At 48.5% G+C, this 23,167-nt stretch overlaps 1 protein-coding gene across 1 annotated transcript in view; it reads right to left on the bottom strand.

The window, feature by feature from the left end:
* CFAP46 (cilia and flagella associated protein 46) overlaps positions 1 to 23,167 on the bottom strand; it is a 131,428-nt gene that overhangs the window by 2,118 nt on the left and 106,143 nt on the right. The window contains exons 52-60 of the mRNA XM_043988884.1: positions 21,476 to 21,649; positions 13,218 to 13,285; positions 12,194 to 12,248; positions 12,077 to 12,115; positions 5,527 to 5,629; positions 4,109 to 4,221; positions 2,582 to 2,663; positions 624 to 760; positions 423 to 503 (exon numbers count right to left, since the gene is read on the bottom strand). Of these exons, the coding sequence (XP_043844819.1) occupies positions 423 to 503; positions 624 to 760; positions 2,582 to 2,663; positions 4,109 to 4,221; positions 5,527 to 5,629; positions 12,077 to 12,115; positions 12,194 to 12,248; positions 13,218 to 13,285; positions 21,476 to 21,649 (852 nt within the window). The remainder of the gene's footprint in view (positions 1 to 422; positions 504 to 623; positions 761 to 2,581; positions 2,664 to 4,108; positions 4,222 to 5,526; positions 5,630 to 12,076; positions 12,116 to 12,193; positions 12,249 to 13,217; positions 13,286 to 21,475; positions 21,650 to 23,167) is intronic.

The raw sequence follows: 23,167 nt of genomic DNA, 5'->3' as shown, positions 1-23,167 counted from the left end.
CGGGATGCCTGTGCAGATGGACATGTGGACAGGGCACACAGCCCTGGGCCCAGACTCAGAGATGAGGGATCTGGCTCTGGAGCCTCCCCCCACCCCCAACCCACAGAGTCTGAGCCCTGGTCCTCTCTTTCCAATACAATGAGAACTTTGGACCAGGTGTTTTCTGTTCAACGAATTTATGCGGGGGATTATTTAACTTATGAGAAAAGGAGGTTTCTCAAGGAGCCCCCAGCTTCCTATTCACCAAATTCGTTTCTGCTGCCGAGGCTCTTGGTGGGACTTGTTTATCAAGTCCTGCCAAGGCAAAGGACCCGTTGTCCCTTGATGTTCTGTGAATGGTCTCAGGAACAACAAAGCCAGATGATATTTTTTAAATGGGAAACTATGACAAGGTGCAGAAACATGGGTAGGTCCCTACTCACCCTTCCCAACGATTTCAGTGAAGCCTGACTTCAGGAAATGGTAGATGACTTTCCCACTTGGCTTTCCAATTCTTAGCAAGTCTAAAGAATGATCAGTCACATTAATAGTCAGTGAATGGGCTCAGAAGGCTTGGGCACCCACGGAAAAGGCAAAGACGTGGGCGTCCGGGGACTCCCCTTCTTCCTCCAACCCCGACTCACTCTCGAACAGGATGTCAGCCCTCCTTGAATTGCAAAACAAGTAGGTGGGCCACTGGTTGCTCATCACAGAACGGACCCCAATGAGGCTGAGCAGGATGACGGTGTCCACTGGCTTGTGCAACAAGAGCTGGGAAGGTCTGAAAGAGCAACAACATCTCTAGAAGTAACAGCCCAAAGCCGGGCCACAGAGGGCTTCGGCTCTGCACGGGGCGCAAGCTGAGCCCCGATATTCTGGGTTCCGCTGCCCAGCCTGGACAAACGCGCATCTGCTCGGCGGCCTTCCGGCTGACCCGAGACCCGCGCGATGAGTGCCTCACCTGCTGCACGGTGCTAAGCCGGGGTACTTAGGCTCATGACCACGTGACCGACCGCCCACCTCCTGCTCTCCCCGGGTATTTCCTCGGCAACAGCCTTCAGGCCGTGTCCGAGAGGAGGCCACAGGCTCTCTGCACCTCAGTCAGTCACAAGCATTCGTCAGACACCTGCTACGTGCCAGGAATGGTGCCCAGGTGTGAAATGAAAGGGGCTCAACAGTCTAATGAGGAGAAAGGTGTGCAAGACGGAGGTGTGGGAGAGGAAAGAAACGTAGCATGACGGAGGCCTGGAAAAGGAGTTCGCAGAAGGTGGGGATCATGGAGGAAGCAGAGATGAGGGGGGAAACTTTCCGGGGACACCCAGCGTCTCTGCAGCAGAGCAGGGAGGAGAGGCCTCAGATGGCTGGAAGGGTAAGGGCAGCCAAACAGCAGCTTACGACCGACAGGGCCATGCTGGCGGGGCGGGGCACCATCTACCGGCTGGGGGCAGGGAGACCGACCACGCACCTTTGGGACATCCAGTCTGGGCAGGGGGCCTCGAGAGCCTGCAACAGGACTGGGGCTGTATCGGTACAGACAAGGAGACATTATTTTTTGTTTTTGTGGGGCAATGAGGGTTAAGTGACTTGTCCAGGGTCACACAGCTGGTAAGTGGCAAGTGTCTGAGGTCGAATTTGAATTCAGGTCTTCCTGAATCCAGGGCCCGTGCTTTATCCACTGCGCCACCTACCTGCCCCCTAGACAAGGAGACTTAAGTACGAAATGACCAGACCTGGTCACAGATCAGGAGGGACGGCGAGGTCCCGGGGAGGACATGGAAGGACCGAGAGGATGGAAGCCCCTGGACGGCAGTAGAGAAGATCAGAAGGCGAGGGATGAGGGGAAAAGGACCGACTGTGGCTTTGGACTCGAGCTTGGGACGCCTGCAGGACAGCCATCTCCACGGGCCCAGACGGGAGATGGGAGGCTGGGAGAGAGGTTAGGGCTGGATCTGAGGAGCGAGACCTGAGCCGAGATATGAGAATCGCGCCACGGGAGCTGAAGTTGTTATAGAAGGAGAAGAGCAGAGCCGTGGGGGCCACTCGCGAAGGAGCCTCAGGTCAGACAGGTGAAGAGCTGGGGGAATGGGGTCATGAAAGCTAGAGGGGAGGGGAAAAGGGGTCCCAAAACGTGGACTGAGAAGTGCCGGTCAGACCTGTCGTTCAGAGAGCAGGCCAGGATCTGGGTGTGGCCGGGCCGGGCCGCTTTGGACAGTGAGCTTGGCGTGCGCTCCTGCATCATCCCACCCGCTGTATAACGCCGCCTCAGGCTCTCAGCGGCCTCCCCACACACAGCCTTTCCAGTCTCATTAGCTTCCCTCCAAGTACCCTGCCGCGGCCTCCATGCCGGTCTTCCCTGGCTGTCCCCCAGGCCCACAACACTCTTCCTTCTCATCCCTGCCTTCCGGGGTCTCCGGATTCCTCCCGGGTCTGGGGGGGTGGGGGCGCTCCCAGCGTTCCAGATGGCTAGTGCCTCCCGGCCCCGCCCACCCAGGTAGCTGGGGCCCGTTCCTTGAGCGTTTTGGCCGGCCTGGGTGTGGTCTCGTTGTCTTCACTACCCCGCGGAAAGGGCGGCTGTTGTGCTAGGAGAGGGGAGGATCCATACCTCTGTATTTCGTCGAATTTGGCCCGCCTCCGGTTGCTGTACACGGTATGCGTCAAGTTCAGTAGGATTATCATCTGGCACTCTGAAATACAGGGCAGATCCCCAGCCTCTCCGGGGGCTGCTTCGGAGGCCCGCCTAGCCAAGCCACGGGAGGGCATGGCCCGCAGCCACCCTGTTCTGCCTCTGGGGGCCATTGGGCGTAGGGCTTCTCTGGGCTCGATCCCTACTCAGGTTTATAAGAGGCCACAGGCCCTGCCCACAAGGACCATCTCCTCTAGTTGGGGATGGGGCCGGGGCAGATAAAAGGCGTGGAGGGAGGAGATGGAAGGCTGGCTTTGGGGAAGGTCGAAAAGGCCCCGAAACAAGCCTGGAATGGAAGGACGCGCTCGCTTGGGCAGGGTCTTCAATGCCAGGCAGACTCTGTGTTCTCCCCGGAGTTCTTTGAGCAGGGGATGGCATGGGTAGCCCTGAGCCTAGGACGGATGTTTTGGCAGTGGGCTAGAGTACGGACGGGAGAGGGCAGGTCCTGGAAACGAGCACAGGCAAGTCCCAGCCAGAGGCACTGAGGGGCTGCCCAGGGGTGGCCTTGCCGGTGTAGAGACGTTATGGAGACAGTTTGGGAGTCAGCGCCTGCTTGGTGGGGGATGGGACGAGGTCGGGGGAAAGGCCAGGAAGGGTTAGTCTGGATGACTGGGAGGAGGGTTGGTGCCCTTGACTCTCCAGTACAGGGTTAAGAGGCACGTGGGGCATTGGGACAGCTAAGGAGCAAATGCAACCCAACAGGCACTTATAAAGTGTCAACTCCATACAAAGGTCAGTGCTTGGCCCAGGGAATGTGACAGGGCTGGAGCTCAGGGTGCTCCTGCATACGGCCCAGAGATGTCTGGAGAGTCAGGAAGCCACCGGGCAGAGTGTGGAGGGAGGAGGGAACGAGCCAAGGGCGGGGCGGGAGGAACCGCCGGGGTGGGGGAGGAACCGCCGGGGTGGGGTGGGGTGGGGGCGGGGGGGAGGGGGCGGGGCTGAGGAGAAGCCAGACAGGAGAGCAGGCAGGTGGCTGGGGTCAGCAGAGCAGCCGCAGCTGATCGCTGGGCATGGAAAGCAGCAACCAGTGAGTGAGTCCTGTGGACGTGGGTACCAGCCACCCTGCCTAGAAGCTTCTCAGGGAAGAGGAGGGGCCACAAAGCCGGGCATCTTATTGCCTGGCTCCGGTCACCTGCATTGCCTTAGGGCATGACACAGTGGACCGGGATGCCTGAGCCCGCCTCCTTCATTTCTTCCTTCCCCACCTTGATTTCCACCCCCATCTCCCCTTCCTATCTTGATATCTCCCCTACGCACACTTGCCTGGATCTGTCGCTCCTCCGCCCTGAATCTCTTCCCCGACCTAGCTCTCTCTTCCTCGTGCGGTGGATCTCTCCCCCCCCCACCTGGATCCTCCCACCTCCCCCCACGCCTTACCCCCTCCTCTCTACCCAGATCTTCCCTTCTTTTTTGTTGGAAGGTCCTGCCCCAGTTGCTGCCTCTCACCTTGCAGATTCATGGTGATCAGACTATCTATGAGCACGTGAGACAGCAAGTTCTCCATGCCATAGAAGAAGAACCCACTGCAGTTGCTCAAGCATTGCTCCCAGTCGGTTTGGCTGGTGGAGGAGGAGGAGGAGGAGGAGAATCAGAATGTGCATCCCACCCCCAGAGGAGGCAGGGACACTCCGTCATTGGCAGAGGCACACCGCTGACCATCTGGGAGTTCAGGCTCCTTATCTCTCAAGAGGGGTCTGGATATGGGTCAAGTGCCCTGGGTGAGGTGGTCTCTTCTGGGGTCCTGGATCATTCTCAATCAAGTGTTTCCCATTCCCTGGGCACCCTGCCATCCTGGCTTTTCAGCTCTTGATCTCCCCTGCATGACCCTGTTCACACACTGAGGGGGGGGCGAGGGGGAGCAGGGCAGTTGGAGCAGGGTCTTGGCAGAGATATTTCTAGAGGAGGAAGGCAGGGACAAATAGATGAGCCCTGTCCCTTTGGGGCAGATTTTGATGCGCAAAGAGACCTGACTGTGTCTCTAGGACTTCTAAAGAGTCGATCTTGCCTGGGTGCTTCTGACGCCACTTCTGCCACAGGAGCTCGCCCAGTGACACACCCATGGAGGTCTGGGGGTGGACAAAGGAGGCCGTGCCATTTGGTTGGGTTACTTTGTGGAGGATATTGGGGGCACGAAAGTTTGGTGTGGGGGGTCCAGGGTCTTGGTGCAGCCTCTGTTGGCTGACACAGCTCCCCTTACCTTCCTACATGTCAGACCCCACCCGTCCAACCCATACTTCTTTTCAACAGGTTGTACTAGGAGGCTAGGGTTGGTGTTAACAATCTCAAGCATTCCATCAAAGGATGAGGGGGCCAGTTGGCCATAGCAACTCACACCACCCAAGCCACATCTGTGGGATGGGTTAGTGAGTGCATAGGGCTGACCTTTGATCCTCCAATTGAGGCCTTGAGACTGGCCCTCCCCCACCCACACCCAGTGCTCCAGTTCTTCATCCCAAAGGGCTGCTGTGGCCCCAAAGGGGTGGGGATGGCCCCTTGTTTGGTGAGAGACCAAGTGGGGGACTCCAAGAGACTTTGGCCCTTTTCCTACTTCCAGCAGATCAGACAGGCTCTCTTCCTGCTAATGCTTTCCCTGGGGGAGCAGGTATCTGCCGGTGACCAGATGGGCTGCCCCCCTCTTCAGGCAAGGAGTGAGAGGTGAGCCCATGAGGTGCAGGGCAGGAGCTGGGAGCAGGAAGCCTGCTCTTCCTCCTGCTCCTCCTCCTCCTCCCCCTCCCTTTCCTCCTCCTTACCTAAGACTGTGGCTTCCCTTTCTCTGTTCAGGGCTGGCTCTGCTGGCTCAGCACTGAGACAATTCACTCCCCAGACAGAAGCGAAAAGGAGAGAGAGTATCTCAAGTCACAAACCTTGGAAAGGTCTTACTGCCCAGAAACCCAAACCATCGGCCAGTGAAGAGGTCACGGTATTTGTCCAGAATCTCACGAGCTTTGAAGATAGGAGTGACAGCCTCTGCAATGAGATTTTTATCATGTGGGAGAAAACTCTTTAAAAAAGAACATTTGAACTTTCCCCTGAGTTCTTTAAGTCTATCATGCATGGTTTGAAGTAGCTTTGTTTGTAATCATTCCATTGCTGGTTTTGTAATGAGGCATCAGAGTGAATTTAAAAGGTTGCTGATATGATCTGAGAGGGCATCACTATATGGGATGGAGTGTGGCACCCTAACCTGTCCTGTCTCCATACTTTAACTGGACGACTGCTGATGGATGGCAACATTCAAGGGCCCCTGGTGCATTGGTGTTGGATTCCATGTGCATGCGTGTGTGTGTGTGTGTGTGTGTGTGTGTGTGTGTGTGTGTGTCCTGCCCATGACCTGGGAGCTCTGACTCCCCTGGGATGGGGGGGGGCATGAGGAGGTAACACTCCCGACTTCCCACTGTTCTCTACAAGAGATAGTGAATGACGGGGGCCCAGTCTCTCAGCTCAGTGAGGACATCTGGTATTGAGATTTCCAATTGTTCTTGCCTCCCTCTTGGGATCATTGCTTTACACCAGCTGAACTTACCACTTCCTGAGAAATGCCATTTCTTGTTTAAATGTGTCAGGTTGACTTGTCCCAGTCTCTTCTAATTTTGTTTTGTTTTTGTTTTTTGATGAGGCAATGGGGGTTAAGTGACTTGCCCAGGGTCACACAGCTAGTAAGTGTTAAGTGTCTGAGGCTGGATTTGAATTCAGGTCATCCTGACTCCAGGGCCGGTGTTCTATCTACTGCACCGCCTAGCTGCCCCAGTCTCTACTAATTTGATTTTGCTTTTATCTTGGACTGTCATTATAATGGGGGATTGGATCACCTAATATGGAAGCGCCCTGCCCTGCACGCACTTGTAGGGAAAGTACAGGGGCGCCTCCGGGTTAGGGATCTGGGCATGTCGCCTCCTCCCCAAACTCCCTCTGTCTAGGGCCTTTTGACAGGGAACCTTTATGCTGCTTCCAGTGTTGTCCCGAGTATCCCCAGCCCCTAGTTCTTTGCTCCACTCATAGGAGCTGCTCAACTTGTGCTGCTGATTGACTGAACCTCTGCTGATATTTGAAGGGAGATGAGGTTTCTGGGAAGCAGTAAGTGGCCTGGCTGGCCATGAAGGGGACTGAGGATGGGGAAGTGGGCTGGGGAGGGGGCTCTGTTGAAGACTTCTGAGACAGGAAGTGAAACTTGTCTTTATTAAAATGAATGGGGGCAGCTAGGTAGAACAGTGGATAAAGCACCGGCTCTGGATTCAGGAGCACCTGAGTTCAAATCCGGCCTCAAACACTTGACACTTACTAGCTGTGAGACCCTGGGCAAGTCACTTAACCCTCATTGCCCCGCAAAAAAAAAAAATGAATGGTGCTCATGGATAGGCAGAGCTAATATAATAAAAATGACAATTCTACCTAAATTAATTTATTTATTCAGTGCCATACCAATCAGACTACCTAAAAATCATTTTATAGAGCTAGAAAAAAATAATAACAAAATTCAACAAAAGGTCAAAAATATTAAGGGAACTCATGAAAAAAATGCATAGGAGGGGCAGCTAGGTGGTACAGTGGATAAAGCACCGGCCCTGGATTCAAGAGGACCTGAGTTCAAATCCAGACTCAGACACTTGACACTTACTGGCTGTGTGACTCTGGGCAAGTCACTTAACCCCAATTGCCTCACCAAAAAAAAAGAAAGAAAGAAAGAAAGAAAGAAAGAAAGAAAGAAAGAAAGAAAGAAAGAAAGAAAGAAAGAAAGAAAGAAAGAAAGAAAGAAAGAAAGGAAAGAAGGAAGGAAAGAAAGAAGGAAAGAAGGAAAGAAGGAAAGAAGGAAAGAAAATGCATAGGAAGGTGGGCTAGTCATACTAAATCTGAAACTATACTATAAAGCAGCAGTCATCAGAACTATTTGGTACTGGCTAAGAAATAGAGTGGTGGATCAATGGAATAGGTTAGGCACAGGAGACACAGTAGTAAATGACTATAGTAATCTACTGTTTGATTAAACCAAAGGATTCCAGCTTCTGGGATAAGAACTCAGTATTTGACAAAAACTGCTGGGAAAACTGGAAAATAGTATGGCAGAAACTAGGCATAGACCAACATCTTACACTGTATACCAAAATAAGGTCAAAATGGGTACATGATTTAGACATAAAGAGTGATATGACAGGTAAATTAGGAAAGGAAGGAATAGTTTACCTCTCAGATCTATGGAGAGGAGAAGAATTTATGACCAAATAAGAGATAGAGAATATTATGAAATGCAAAACGGGTGATTTTGATTACATTAAATTAAAAAGGTTTTGTGCAAACAGAAGCAATGCAGCCAAAATTAGAAGGGAAATAGAAAGCTGGGAATTTTTTTTTTTTAGTGAGGCAGTTGGGGTTAAGTGACTTGCCCAGGGTCACATAGCTAGTAAGTGTTAAGTGTCTGAGGCTGGATTTGAACTCAGGTACTTCTGAATCCAGGGCTGGTGCTTTATCCACTGCGCCACCTAGCTGCCCCCGGGAAATAATTTTTACAGCCAGTATTTCTGAAAAAGACCTCATTTCTAAAATATATAGAGAACTAAATCAAATTTGTAAGAATGCAAATCATTCCCCAATTGAGAAATGGTAAAATGATGTGAACAGGCAGTTTTCAGATGAAGAAATCAAAGCTATCTATTGCCATATGAAAAAATGCTCTAAATCACTATTGATTAGAGAAATGCAAATTAAAACAATTCTGAGGTACCACCTCATATCTATTTGATTGACTAATGTGACAAAAAAGGAAAATAATAAACGTCGGAGAAGCTGTGGAAAAAAATCAGAACACGAATGCATTGTTGGTGGAGTTGTGAACTGATCCAGCCATTCTGGAGAGCAATTTGGAACTATGCCCAAAGGGGTATGGGACTGTGCATACCCTTTGATCCAGTAATACCACTGCTAGGTCTGTATCCCAAAGAGATCATAGAAGAGGGAAAACTATTTATAGCAGCTCTCTGTGGTGACAAAGAACTGGAAATCGAGGGGATGCCCATCAATTGGAGAATGACTGAAAAATTTGTGGTATATGAATGTAATGGAACATTATTGTTATGTGAGAAATGATGAGCAGTCAGATTTCAGAAAAACCTGGAAAGACTTAAATGGACTGATGCTGAGTAAAGTGAGCAGAACCAGAACATTGTACACTATAACAGCAACATTGTGTGATGATCAACTGTGATGGACTTAATTCTTCTCAGAAATACAACGATCCAAGACAATTTCAAAGGACTCATGATGGAAAATGTTCTTCACATCCAGAAAAAAGAACTGTGGATTCTGAATGCAGATTGAACCATACTGTTTCTACTTTTTTTTTTTGAGGGTTTTCCCTTCTGTTCTTATTCTTTTTTCACAACATGACTAATGCAGAAATATGTTTAATGTGATTGTACATATATAACCTCTATCAGATTGCTTTCTGTCTTGGGGAGGGGGAAGGGAAGGTAGGGAGGGAGAAAAATTTGGAACTAAAAATCTTATGAAAACAAATGCTGAAAGCTATCTTTACACATATCTGGAAAATAATAAAATACTACTTTGATTTAAATAAAATAAAATGAATGGAATGAAGATGCTCTTTTCTTTCTGGTCTGGCACAAGGCTGACCGCAGATCCACCCAAAGGATGGCCAGGCACCAGCATGTTTGGCCCTCACATCCCCTCATCTGTGCTGAAATACAGTCACTATAGGCACCAGAAAGGCTGCTGCTGCTTCAGCCTCCCTGTGAAGATTCAGAGGCTGCGATTGTTGGGCCACACGTCAATCGTGAATGTCACCAAAAGCCTCCTCTGGTCCACAGACATGAGCCTCGAATAATTTAGAGGACCAACCCCAGGAAGGGAAGGTCACTTAGAAAGTAAGTAGAAGAGGAGGATTTGAACCTGGGTCCTTTGGCTCCAATCCAGGGCTCACCGACCACGTTGGACTGCCTTAGAGGAATTCTCACAGGAGCATCCTACAGCTGGCCATGACTTTCCTCCCTGTCTTCTCCATTCTGGCTCTGAAAGCCAACCCTGGCTCAGAGACATCTCAAGTCAGAGGGAAATTCTGGTTTTGAAGGGGCTTCGTCCCCACAGACAGAGAGCAGGGCCCCTGTGCCTAAGGCCCAGTAAGAAGAACTCAAGCTTTGGAGTCAGGGAGACTCCTCTTCCTGAGTTCAAATCTGGCCTCAGATGCTTCCTAGCTGTGTGACCCTGGGCAAGTCACTTCACCCTGTTTGCCTTACTTTCCTCATCTGTAAAGTGAGCTGGAGAAGGAAATAGCAAAGCTCTCCAGTATTTTTGCCAAGAAAACCCCACATGGGGCCACAAAGAGTCAGTCATGACTGAAAAACGCTCCCACAACAGCAAAGCCATTAGCCTTGGGCTGCCCAAAGGCCACCTCAAGGTTTTAATCTCCCCTGTCGGGTCATTCATCTCGCTCTTCATCACTCAGTGCCATGCCTGCAGAGAAGGCTAAGGACGGGCCTGCCGGCACACTCTCCCCACTGCCTCCATCAATCACTAGCCTCAGAGAACTTTTCAAATGGTGATAAAGCCTGTCAGTCTCACCACCATTTATCAAGGACACAACGGGAAGAAATGAGGCCTCTTTAATCTGTTTAATTGATGCCGAGTAATCACTCAAAGGATGATCCAAGGTCCTGTCAAAGTTTTTTAAATGGATAAATGCCATTTAAAAGTCAAGCCCTTGCCTTGGCTTCCTGACCTGGGCTTGGGATTGAGAGATTCACTCAGGCCACACACATCTCCTAGTCTGAGCCTGCCCTGGCTTTGAGCTCTTGGCCAGTTTTGTTCAGCTGGCTTAAGGGCCTTCTGTTGTCACTGCTTTGGCAATGAGACAAGGACTGGCCCTGGACTGGCCCCTGGGCTCAGCTCTGACATCACCGCGGGCCACCTCAGGGTGCTCATCTGGGAGGAATTCTGATTCTATGACTTCAAAGGTCACTAACAGCTTTACATTTCAGAGTTCTTGTTAGTATTACTAGCTGCTCAGCTCCTCACTCCTTCCTTCCTTCCCTCCTTCCTTCCTTCCCTCCCTCCCTCCCTCCCTCCTTCCTCCTTCCTCCTTCCTTCCTTCCTTCCTTCCTTCCTTCCTTCCTTCCTTCCTTCCTTCCTTCCTTCCTTCCTTCCTTCCTTCCTTCCTTCCTTCCTTCCTTCCTTCCCTCCCTCCTTCCTTCCCTCCCTCCCTCCCTCCTTCCTCCTTCCTTCCTTCCTTCCTTCCTTCCTTCCTTCCTTCCTTCCTTCCTTCCTTCCTTCCTTCCTTCCTTCCTTCCTTCCTTCCTTCCCTCCTTCCCTCTTTCCCTTTTTCCTTCCCTCCTTCCCTCCTTCCTTCCTTCCCTCCCTCCCTCCTTCCTCCTTCCTCCCTTCCTCCCTCCCTCCCTTCCTTCCTCCTTCCTCCTTCTTTCCTTCCTTCCTTCCTTCCTTCCTTCCTTCCTTCCTTCCTTCCTTCCTTCCTTCCTTCCTTCCTTCCTTCCTTCCTTCCTTCCTTCCTTCCTTCCTCCTTCCTTATTTCCTTCCTTCCTTTCCTCCTTCCTTCCTTCTTCCTCCTTCCTTCCTTCCTTCCTTCCTTCCTTCCTTCCTTCCTTCCTTCCTTCCTTCCTTCCTTCCTCCTTCCTTCTTCCTCCTTCCTTCCTTCCTTCCTTCCTTCCTTCCTTCCTTCCTTCCTTCCTTCCTTCCTTCCTTCCTTCCTTCCTTCCTTCCTTCCTTCCTTCCTTCCACCCTTCCTTCCTTCCACCCTTCCTTCCACGGTGCCAACTGAACCGCCATTAAGAGCATGCCCTTAGGCCTTCTGGTGCAGTCTCCATCCTAAGACCAAGACGCTGTCATTGTTTAAGACTCAATGTTTCCATCTCTGGGATATCCTGCTATCACTCTGATCCCTGAAACCTCAGGTATATTTTATGTGACCCTAGAAAATCTCCATCTCTCTATCTCTATTTCTCCCTCCCTGCCTCCTTCCCTCACTTCTCTGTCTCTCTGTCTGTGCCTTTTTCTCTCTCCCACTTTGTACCTGGATCTGTCTTGGTTCTCTTTCTTCTCTGTCTCAATCTATCTCTCTTCTCTGTCTGCCTCTTTTTCTTGTGTGTCTCTGTCACTGTCTTCTGTCTCATCTCTTTCCTTTCTCAGTCTCTGTCTCTCCTTTCTCTCTCAGCTTCTGTCTCTTCTCTCTGTGTGTCTCTTATCTCTCTTTCTGTTTGGATATGGCTCTGGCTCTGTCCTAGTCTCTCTCTCTCTGCCCCTCTCTCCTCTATCTCTGTCTCTCCTTTGTCTCTGTGTGTCCCTCTCTCTCCTGTCCCTGTCTGACTCACTGTCATGGTTTCAAGCCCTACACATAGTTCGGGAAATACTTAGACTAAACAAGTAAGAACAAAAGAAATGCCTTGACTAGCTTACCCATGCTTGCCTTTGCTTCCTCAAATGGGTCCACAATATCTGGGGTTTCCAGTTAAGGGAAACAGTGTCTACGTGGGTGGTCACCTCTGTCCAGTGGACAACATGTCAAAAGGATACATTTGAAATTGTTCGTTTCCACAGGAATACAGTTGGCGGGCATGATCCGGCTTGACTGAAATGAGGGCAGGGCCTCAATTACTCCTGGCACCAGCGAGCATTTATTAAATGCTTCCTGTATGCTGAGCCCCACGAGAACTGTAGCAGGCCCTGCCCTCAGGCAGGGCTCAGACCAAAAGGGAAAATCCTGACTCCCCCCACTGGAAGAAGCTGAATTATCACCCACTGGACACGCCAGCGGCCGGAGGCTGTGATTCCGGATGGTTCTGGGCACTCTCAGAACCAAGGCCCAAAGACGTTCTGTTCCATTAAGTGGAGGAGATGTGTGAACTCAAGCCCCTTTAGCCTCTGGCTGGCGATTCCCCAAACGCGAGACTTCCCTCCTCCCCAAGGTTTCACTCCCAGTTCATCAGTGGGACAGCCCCAGGGGGTCTTAGGGATTAAGAAACTTCAAAGGTGCTGGGCCTGCTTGGGTCCTTAGATGCTGAAAACGAGCTGTTGTTGTCCAGCTGTGATTACAAGGATCAAGCAGAGAGAATGCTCTCCCTAAGCCAGACAAGTCTCTGACCAGGACACCCAGTTCAGAGAAAAGGGGGTGGGGCACAGGTTATTGGGAGGACTCAGTGCTAGGTCCCGAGTTAGAGAATTTCCTCCACATGCTCCGGAAGGGCGGAGGGTCCCGGTACTCCAGGTGAAGACGCGCCAGCCTTCCGCCCCCATCCCCTGCCCTAATAGCCTTTGAGTTAACCCTTTCAGAAACAAGGCCTTGCACCAGATGCCCATCCATTCTTTCAGGTCTTGTTCTAGCCTCTGCAGGAGATGGGAGGTTCGGCACCTTGGAAAGCGCCGTCTGCAGGGGAGTCCTCTGGGGCGAGGCCACCCATCTCTGGCCGCTGCCCGTGGGGAGAGGAGGGAAGAGGGAGCGGCAGCAGAGGCTGGTCCTTCTTCCCTGAACCCGGAACAGCAATGGTGCCCCTCCCCCAGGCCCAGGACCTCCTCCCCCTTCCCCCTCCCCCTTCCTCACCTTCTTGCCGAACTTTTTACTTTTCTGTTTGGCGTCTTTGGCACCTTTACTGTCTTTCTTGGAAACTTCTGTTGAGGAAAAAGAAGATGATGAGAAGGCATGAGTTTGAGGCAATGTGACACCTCCTGAGTGAATGAATGGAGGGCCAGGGAGGGAGAGGGGCAGGCATCACTTCTCAGGTGCCCCAGGAAGCTGCGGGCAGAGCTGGCAGAGGCGCCCTAAGGCTGGTGGCCTCTGACTTCCCCAGAGGCTGAAGGGACCTCCGGAGTCATCTTTCTGGCCCACACTGGCCGGGAATCCCCTCTAGAACACCCGCTGACAAGTTGTCATGCAGGCTGCGTGGGAAAGCCACCAGGGATGGGGACTCCCCTGCCCAGCCTCCCCAGAGGCAGCCTGGGACTGCTGCTTGGGGGGGGAAGTCTCCTGATGTTGGCTCCATCTGCCTCTCTGCACCTCTCCCATCAGTCCTAGTTCTGCCCTCTGAGGTGAGACACAACCAGGCTATTATCCCATCCATGTGAAAAGCCTCCAAATGCCCCCCCCAATTCCAGCAAGTGCCCTATTTGACCCCACCCTGGGCTGGGCTGGACTGCCTCAGGGAGGGTCTCCTTGGAGGTCTGGGGCGGGGTCCAGGTTGGGCTAGACAACCACTAAACCAGTTGGGGGCAGAGCCAAGATGTCGGAGGAAAGGTCATAGATAACCACTGCTCCAGGCAGGAGTGCATGGCCTCCAGGGTCCTCTCCGACTCTGAATCTAGGGCCCTGGCCTGGGTCCCACCCAATCATTTTCTTCTGGAAATGCAGAGGACCTGGTGGTGACCCTCTCCTCCTCCCCCACACGTCCATTCCATGGCTTCCCTCTGTACATTAGGACAACAGGGAAGATTCAATCCTCATGTCAGGCCTGAGTCCCAGCTGGTCTCTTAGGAATTTAGGGTGGGAGGGAGGCAGGCACTCTGGACCAGTGGTCTAGGAACACTCCACAGCAGGCAGTGCCTGCTGGGCATCCTGGCCAGAGGGGAGCCTGCCCCTTCGGGCCAGGAGAACAGGCCACTGGTTCAGTCCCTCTACAGCCCATGCAGCCTTGGCCTCCCCTACAAGGCCAGTGTGGCCACCCGCTTCTGGAGCCTGCCCATGTCCCCCCCAAGGCCAGGGAACCGATGGCCTTATGGGCTTGGGCTATGCTTCCCCCTCCCCTGGGCCCTCAAGGGCAGGACAAAGCCAAGGCACTGGGGACCCAGGAGGGCCTGCGTCCAGCAGCTTCCATTCTCCCAGCCCGAGGCATCCATTGTGGTGACTCTGGTCACTGGAGCTGAGCCACCGCCCAGGGCTCCCAGTTTCCTGTTGGGGGTTGGGGAAGTCTGCACTCCTCCCTTTCCCTCCACCCCCCTGAGGCTCCTGACACTCCCATTTTCAGAGATCTCAGTGCACTTTTACTTTAATGAAGAACACGTATGACTCTATTCAGGGGCTATTGGATGGTACAGTGGGATAGAGCCCTGTGCCTGGAGTCAGGAAGATATGAGTTCGAATCTGGCCTGAGACACTTATTAGTTGTGTGACCCTACACAAGTCACTCAACCTCTGTTTGCCTTAATCTGCTGGAGAAGGACATGGCAAACTACTCCGGTATCTTTGCCAAGAAAACCCCACAGACAGTGTGGCTGGAGGAGTCATGAGGAGTCAGACATGACTGAATCACAGCAAACGATACACTAGGACATCCTCTGAGGTCACCAACACCCAGGTCAATGGCTCTTTTGATGATGGATCCCTTCCCATTGTCCCAAAGAAGAGTGGGCTGGGGATGGCTAAAAGGTGGAGTCTTATTGGGCAACATCCTTGGTTGTTCCAACTCCTCACAGCAGATGTGATTGAGAGTCTCTCCAGCGAGGCCCTTCGGGGCTGGTCACTGACCAGATTTATGGTGAGACGGACACAAGCACGGCCCAGACCCATCGCCAGAGTGGGTGGCTTGCCTGTGGCGTGGAGCTCTTGGTGGCATGATCAGCTAAACTGACCATTGAACCCATGGGTGCTGAGATCTAATGGCTGCTGTCACTTAATCTCAAGATCCCCCACATGGGCTGACAGCTTACCAGAGCCCTCCCCCACTACAGTGTGGCCAGGGGCTGCCCTGGAGCCTGCTGGATTCCAGAATGTTCATCACTCAGGGTTGCATGGGTCCTCAGAACCACTCCGAGAGGTAGGTGCTATGGAGGCTGATATCCCCATTTTATGGATGAAGAAACTGAAGCAGGCAGAGGTGAAGGCCAGGGTCACACAGAAAGAAGGGTCTGAGGCTGAATTCAAACTCTGGTCATCCTGACTCAAGCCCACTATTCTATCTCCTGCAACACCAAGCTGCTTTCAACAACAACCTGACCCTCACTCCAACCTCAGCAGAACAATGAAGCCTCCATCCTCACCCATTCTTTACAGAGGAAGAAACTGAGGCTCAGAAAGGCAAACAGAACTAGTGAGGGCTGGGAGTGGGATTTGAACCCAGGTCTGTCCTGAGCACTCAGATCATACCTTTCAGCAATCCCCAGAAGACCAGCAAATGAAGGCCCAAGCAGGTGACTGAGCATTCTCCTTGACTGTCTCCTTTGCCTGGGATGCTGGTTTTCTTCCTCACCTCAGCTAAAACCTTCCTTCCACAAGAAATCTTTCCCAATTTTCTCAGAAGCTGCTGATTGTTGTTGCTGTTCGGTCCATTTTCAGTCATGTCTGACTCTTCATGACCCCATTTGGGGTTTCCTTGGCACAGATTCTAGTGTGACTTGCCATTTCTTTCTCTAGCTCATTTTACATATGAGGAAACTGAGGCAAACAGGGTTAAGTGATTTGTCCAGGGATGTAGTGTTTGATAAACACAAAGACCCCAGCTTCTGGGCTAAGAACTCACTATTTGTCAAAAAGTGCTGGGAAAACTGGAGAATAGTATGGCAGAAACATCTAACACTGTATTCCAAGATAAGGGCATACGAAATGGGCACATGATTTGGACACCAGAAACAAATTAGGAGAGCAAGGAATAATTTATCTGTCAGATCTATGGAGAAGGGAAGAATTTTTTGACAAAACAAGAGAGAACATTACAGGAAGTAAAATGGACGATTTTGTTTATATTAAATTTTAAAATTTCTCAAATATATATAGAACTAAGTCAAATTGATAAGAATATGTCATTCCTCGATTGATAAATGGTCAAAGGAGATGAAAAGGCAGTTTTCAGACAAAGAAATCAGAGCTATCTATAGCCATATGAAAAAATGTTCTAAATTACTATTGATTAAAGAAATACAAATTAAAGAAACTCTGACGTACCACCTCACACTTATCAGATTGTCTACTATGACAGAAAAAGAAAACTGTAAATGTTGGAAAAGATGTGGGAAAATGTGGGCACTAATGCACTGTTAGTGGAGTTGTGAACTAATCTAATCATCCTGGAGAACAGTTTGGAATTATGCCTAAAGGTCTATCAAACTGTGCATAACTTTTGACCCAGCAATACCACTCGCTACTAGGTCTGTATCCCAAAGAAATCATAAAAAAGAGAAAAGGACCCACATGTACAAAAATATTTATAGCTCTTCTTTTTGTGGTGGCAAGGGAATGGAAATTGAGGGGATGCCCATCAACTAGGGAATGGCCAAACAAGTTGTGGTATATGAATGTAATGGAATACTATTCTGCTGTAAGAAACGATGAGCAGGCAGATTTCGGAAAACCTGGACTTATATGAACTCATGCAAAGTGAAATGAGGAGAACACTGTACACAGCGACAGCAACATCATTCAGTGATCAACTATAAATAGCTTAACTTTTCTCAGCAATATGATGATCCAAGACAATTCCAAAGGATTCATGATGGAACATGCTTTCCACATCTAGAGAAAGAACTGATAGTAGTCTGAATGTGGATCGAAGCATGCTATTTTCGTCCTTTTTTATTTTTTTTTTTTTTGGGTAAAGCAATTGGGGTTAAGTGACTTGCCCAGGGTCATACAGCTAGTAAGTGTCAAGTGTCTGAGGCTGGATTTGAACTCAGGTACTCCTGACTCCAAGGCCGGTACTCTATCCACTGCACCACCTAGCTGCCCCGAAGCATACTATTTTCACCACTTTTTTCATGTTTGTTTTTCCCCTTTGGCCTGTTTCTTCTCTCACAACATGACTAACATGGAAATGTTTTATATGATTGCATATACATATATATATAATAAAATTGCTTACGATTATTAGAAGAGGGGAGGGGAGCAAAGGAAGGAGACAATTTGGAACTGGAATTTGTAAAAAACTAATACAAAAATTGTCTTTTCATGTAATTGGACAAAGTTAAATAGTATTTATCAAAATGAATTTTTTAAAAAAAGTTTTTACATATATTTGGGGAAAAATAAAATGTTACATTTTAAAAAGGTATTGGTCTGTACCCAGCTTCTGCCAGACTGCTTTCTAAGCTTTCCCAGCAATTGTGACCAAAGAGTGAGTTCTTAACCCCAAGCTTGAGTCTTTGTGTTTATCAAGCACTAGGCTTCTCTGTTCCTCTGATCCACCTTTCTGCTTCTTAGCTAGATAGTTTTGATAGCTGCCACCTTATAATACAGTTTAAGATCTGGTACTGCTTTACATTTTTTCATTAATTCTTTTGACATTCTTGATCTTCTCTTCTTGCAAATGAATTTTGTTATTATTTTTTCTAGCTCAAAATAATTTTGGTAGGTTAATTGGAATGGCACTGAATAGGTATTTTAATTTAGGTAGAATTGTCATCTTTATTATATTGTCTATCCACACAAGAACGATTAATATTTCTCCAATTATTTAAATCTGACTTTACTTGTATAAAAAAGTGTTCGTGGGTTTGTCATGTCAAGTATACACTTCCAGGAATTCTATATTGTCTGTGGTTATTTTAAATGAAATCTATTTTAATATATTTTCTAGCATAGCTTTGTTGGTGATAAATTATTGTGCTGATAATTTATGTAGGTTTATTCTATATCCTGCTACTACTTTGCTAAAATTGTTAATTGTTTCAGCTAATGTTTTAGGATTTTCCAAGCATATCATCATATCATCTCCAAAAAGAGGAAGTTTTATTTCATCATTGTCCATTCTGATTTCTTCATTTTTTCTTCTTTTTTATTGCTATTATTACTAGTACAATACCGAATAAAAGTAATAATAATGGACATCCTTGCTTCACTCCTGGTCTTACTGGGAAGGCTTCTAGTTTATCCCTGTTATAGATAATGCTTGCTGATGGTTTTAGGTATATGCTTCTTATCATTTTAAGGAAAAATCCACTTATACACATGTTTTCAAGTGTTTTAAAAATAGGAATGTTGAATTTTGTCAAAAGGTTTTCTGCATCTATTGATATAATTATATGATTTTTGTTGCTTTTGTTATTGATATAATTAATTATGTTAATAGTTTCCCTAATATTGAGCTAGCCCTGCATTCCTGGTATAAATCTCACTTGGTCACAATGTTTATCTTTGTGATATTTTGCTGTAGTCTCCTAGTTAGTATTTTATTTAGGATTTTTGCATCAATATTCTTTAGTGAAATTGGTCTATAATGGTCTTTCTCTGTGTTTTGCTCTTCCTGGTTTAGGTATTAGCATAATACTTGTTTCATAAGAGAAGTTTGGTAGGATTACTTCTTTGCCTATTGCTCCAAATAATTTATTTAATATTGGAATTAGTTAATCTTTAAGTGTTTGGTAGAGGCAGCTAGGTGGCGCAGTGGATAAAACACTGGCCCTGGGTTAAGGAGGACTTGAGTTCAAATGCGGCCTAAAATATTTGACACTAGCTGTGTGACCCTGGGCAAGTCACTTAACCCCCATTGCCCTGTCTCTCCCCCCTCCCCCCAAAAAATGTTTGGTAGAATTCACTTTTAAATCCATCTGGTCCTGATGCTTTTTTTCTAAGGAAGCTCATTTACAACCTGTTCAGTTTCTTTTTCTAAAATACATTTATTTAGATATTTTATTTCTTCTTCTGTTAATATAGGCAGTTTACATTTTTCAAATATTCTTCTATTTCATTTAAATTATTAAATTTATTGGCATATAGTTGGGCAAAACAACTTCTAACAATTGCTTTAATTTCATATTCATTAGTGATGTATTCATCTTTTTCATTTTTTATTCTAGCACTTTGGTTTTCTTCTCTTTAAAAAAATCATATTAACCAGTGAGTTATCTATTTTATTGTTTTTGTTTAAATAAAACCACCCCCTGGCTTTATTTATTCAATGGTTTTTACACGCAATTTTATTAATCTCACCTTTAATTTTTAGGGTTGCCAATTTGTTGTTTAATGGGGAATTTTTAATTGGTTCTTTTAAAACGTTTTAATTGTATACCTAATTCACTGATCTGCTCTATCTCTATTTTATTGATAGAAGCATTTGAAGATATAAACTTTCCTCTGATTCTTTTGCTGAATCCCATAGGTTTTGGCATGCTATTTCATTATTACTATTCTCTTTAATAAAATAATTCATTTTAAAATAATTTGTTCTTTGACCCACTCATCCCGGGAGCACTCCACTGGAGACCTCCTGCTAGGTTGCCATTGAATCACTATGTCTCTGAGTCCAGTCACTGCTACTGTCCCAGCTCCCATCTCACCATGCTTTCACATGAACATGGTAAATGATGTCTAGGTAAAATACATCTTCAGCCTTCCTTGGCTTACTGTACGAGAAATATGCTCAGAAAGGGAAATGGGCTATGTGTGGGAGTCTATCCTTCTGGCTCTGCATGGGGGTCATCAACACCCCCTTCATGAACTGTGAGGAGGAGAAAGGCAGGTGACTTTGTTAGGAGGGAACTGCTTGGGCTGCGATCTGAAGTAGTGGAGTTCCCACCACGATGAACTCTGATGCTCCATATCTTCCTGAAACTGCCCAATTCCCCAAGTGCAGCCCCTCACCTCTTCCCCTGGGCCTGGAGGAGCCTGATACTCTGGCACTGCCTTTCCCATCAGATCAAATCTAGAATTTGATTTGGTTTTAAAACCCTTCCCAATGTGGCCAACAGCCTCCTACCTTCTTACTCCTTAGTACCACCCTGCCCATCCCAGATACTCTTACAATTCAACAACTCTGACTTTTCATTGGACAGCTCCCTTCCATCCTGGGCACACTCTTCCCATCTCCCTCTATTGCCTCCTTCATGCCCAGCTAAAAGCCCATCTTCTATAGGAAGCATTTTCTGATTCCCCCCAATGCTAGTGACTTTCAATTTGACACCAATCTCTCTCTCTCTCTCTGTGTCTCTCTCTCTCTGTCTCTGTCTCTCTCTCTCTCTGTCTCTCTGTCTCTCTGTCTCTCTCTCTCTGTCTCTCTCTCTGTCTCTCTCTCTGTCTCTCTCTCTCTCTCTCTCTCTCTCTCTCTCTCTCTCTCTCCATCTTTCCATCCATCCGTCCATCCATTTTTATTTTGCTTGTACATAATTGTTTGTGTGGTGTTTCACCACATCAGACTATGAGCTTCTTAAGGACAGGGATGGGTTATTTTCGGGGCTGGGAGGATAATTTCTTGTAGCCCCAGTGCCTGGCACATTTTTTGTTGTTGTTCAGTCACAAGATGACTCTGTGATTCCATTTGGGGTTTTCTTGGCAAAGATCCTGCAGTGCTTTGCCATTTCCTTCTCCAGCTCATTGTATAGATGAAGAAACTGAGGCAGAGTTAAGTGACTTGCCCAGGGTCACAGGGCTAGTAAGTGTCTGAGGCTGGATTTTAATTTAGGTGTTCCTGACCCCAGGCCTGGCATGCTGCATACTGTGGTGCCACCTGGCTACTGCACATAGTAGGTGCTTAATAAAATGCTTGTTGATTCGACCCAGAGCATTGCCAGAGGCACACGGAGAGGGAGAGGCACCTGGGTGGGCAGTGACTATCTCAGGTAGCGCCATTGACTCTACGCCCTTAGTCTCCTAAGATGCCTTCTAAAGTCAGGCTCACTAGCCTGTGGTTTGCCAAATATTCTTCTCCCTTTTCTGAAAACCTGGACAAGACCAACATCCCCTTTTATAAAAGATGAGACTGAGGCCTGGAAATGCACGTAAGGTGGTGAAGCTGGATGTGTTTTACACATGAAGAAACTGAGGCTCAGAGGGGTGTGGTTGGCTCAAGCCCTTGGAGCCAGGGAGTGACAGACTTTGCCTTGCTCTGTGGCTGCCCTCCCTCGGACACCAACAGGATAACGAGGGCAGGGGCTCCCACAAACCTGGCTCCTCTTTCTGTAGGCGATTGGCCAGCATCTGCAGGGAAAGCTCCCGAGACACAGAGCTGATGCTCCCATTTTTGAAGGCTGCGACCGTTTCCAGGGGCATCTCCAAGAGTAACCGGTCCGTGATGAGGATCAGATAGTCCGCCACTTCCACAGGAGGGCCCAAGGAGTCTAAGAAGATACCACTCAGTCAGTGCCCCAGGGAGGAACCTGTGGGCTAGCGAGTGAGGCCAGAGCCTGGGCGAATGCCAGACACACTGTTGTCTGCCCATTGCTCTGGGCACAGAAACCCACACCCCGAGCCACCCAGGAACCTGGCAAGAAAAACTAGGTGGTGGCAATGGATAGGGTCCTGGAGTCGAGAAGACTCTTCCTGAGTTCTAATCTGTCCTCAGATCCTTACTAGCTGAGTGATTCTGGGCAAGTCACTTAACCCTGTTGGCCTCACTTTCCTTATCTGTTAAATGAGCTGGAGAAGGAAATAATACCTCACTCCTTATCTTGGCCAAGAAAACCCCAAAATCTGGGCACGAAGAGATGACGTAACAAATGACTGAACAACTGTAACAGCAGCAGCAGCAACAGCAAGAACAGCAGTATCAGCAGCTGCAGCCGCCACCACCACCACCACCCCAAGTGCTTTGCCTGCATCCCCCTAGATGTTGCTCACTACCCAGGCCCAGCCAGGCTTTCTTCCTGAATTTCTTGGGGGATGCCTTGGACAGCTGGGATGGGGGGGAGGAGAGACATGGGGAAGGGGAACAACCTGACCCTCCCCCCTGTTCCATTCTTTTTACTGAGGGGCAGCCAGTTCACCGTCAGCAGTCCCTGCTCTCCTTCCTTCCTAGCCCCCTACCCCGCAGCCCACCCACCTGATACCAGCCTCCTGGAATTGAAAGACAGAGAAATGTTGTTCAAACGCCTCCAGGGGTTAGTCCCCACTCTCCCGGCTCATGTCTCATGGGCACACACAACATCTCACCAAATCCATTTCCTCTAGTGTCTAATAGACATCAAATCCCTTGGGGACAGATGCTTCCTTAGGGATGGTTGGGAGAATTCTGTGGTTCCCCCTTCCCCAAATCCCTTGAGAAATAGAGCTCAGTGTCTGGAATTCACTGGAGACTCTATCTCCAACACATGAAGCATGCATGATGAATGGAGGATTCCTCTTGACTCCCTCTTTCCCCTTTCTGCTAAAAAAAGAGCCCATCCTTAAAACAAAACAAAACAAAACAAGGCACCACCCAATGGGGAATGGCTAAACAAGCTGTGGTACATGGCGGTGATTGAATATTATTGTGCTCTAAGAAATAACAAATAGGCTAATTTCAGAAAGACCTGAAAAGACTTGTAAGGATTGAAGTGAAGTGAGCAGAACCAAGAGAACATTGTGCACAGTGACAGCAATATTGTTTGATGAAAAACTGTGAATGATTTAACTTTTCTCAGCAATATGAAGATCCAAGACAATCCCAAAGGACTAATAATGAAGCAGACTACCCACCTCCAGAGAAAGAACTGATATTGATGGAACACAGACTGAAACATTCTGTTTTTCACTTTATCGCTTTCATTTTTCCCTTCAAGTTTTCTTGTACAAAAGTACTACTATGACAATGTTTTCCATAATTGCACATGTATAATCCATATCTGATTGCTCACTGCCTCAGGGAGGGGGGAGGGGAG

Source organism: Dromiciops gliroides, chromosome 2 (assembly GCF_019393635.1).
Source record: "Dromiciops gliroides isolate mDroGli1 chromosome 2, mDroGli1.pri, whole genome shotgun sequence".
Taxonomy (NCBI): Eukaryota; Metazoa; Chordata; class Mammalia; order Microbiotheria; family Microbiotheriidae; genus Dromiciops; species Dromiciops gliroides.
This window is presented reverse-complemented; position numbering and strand designations above follow the sequence as displayed.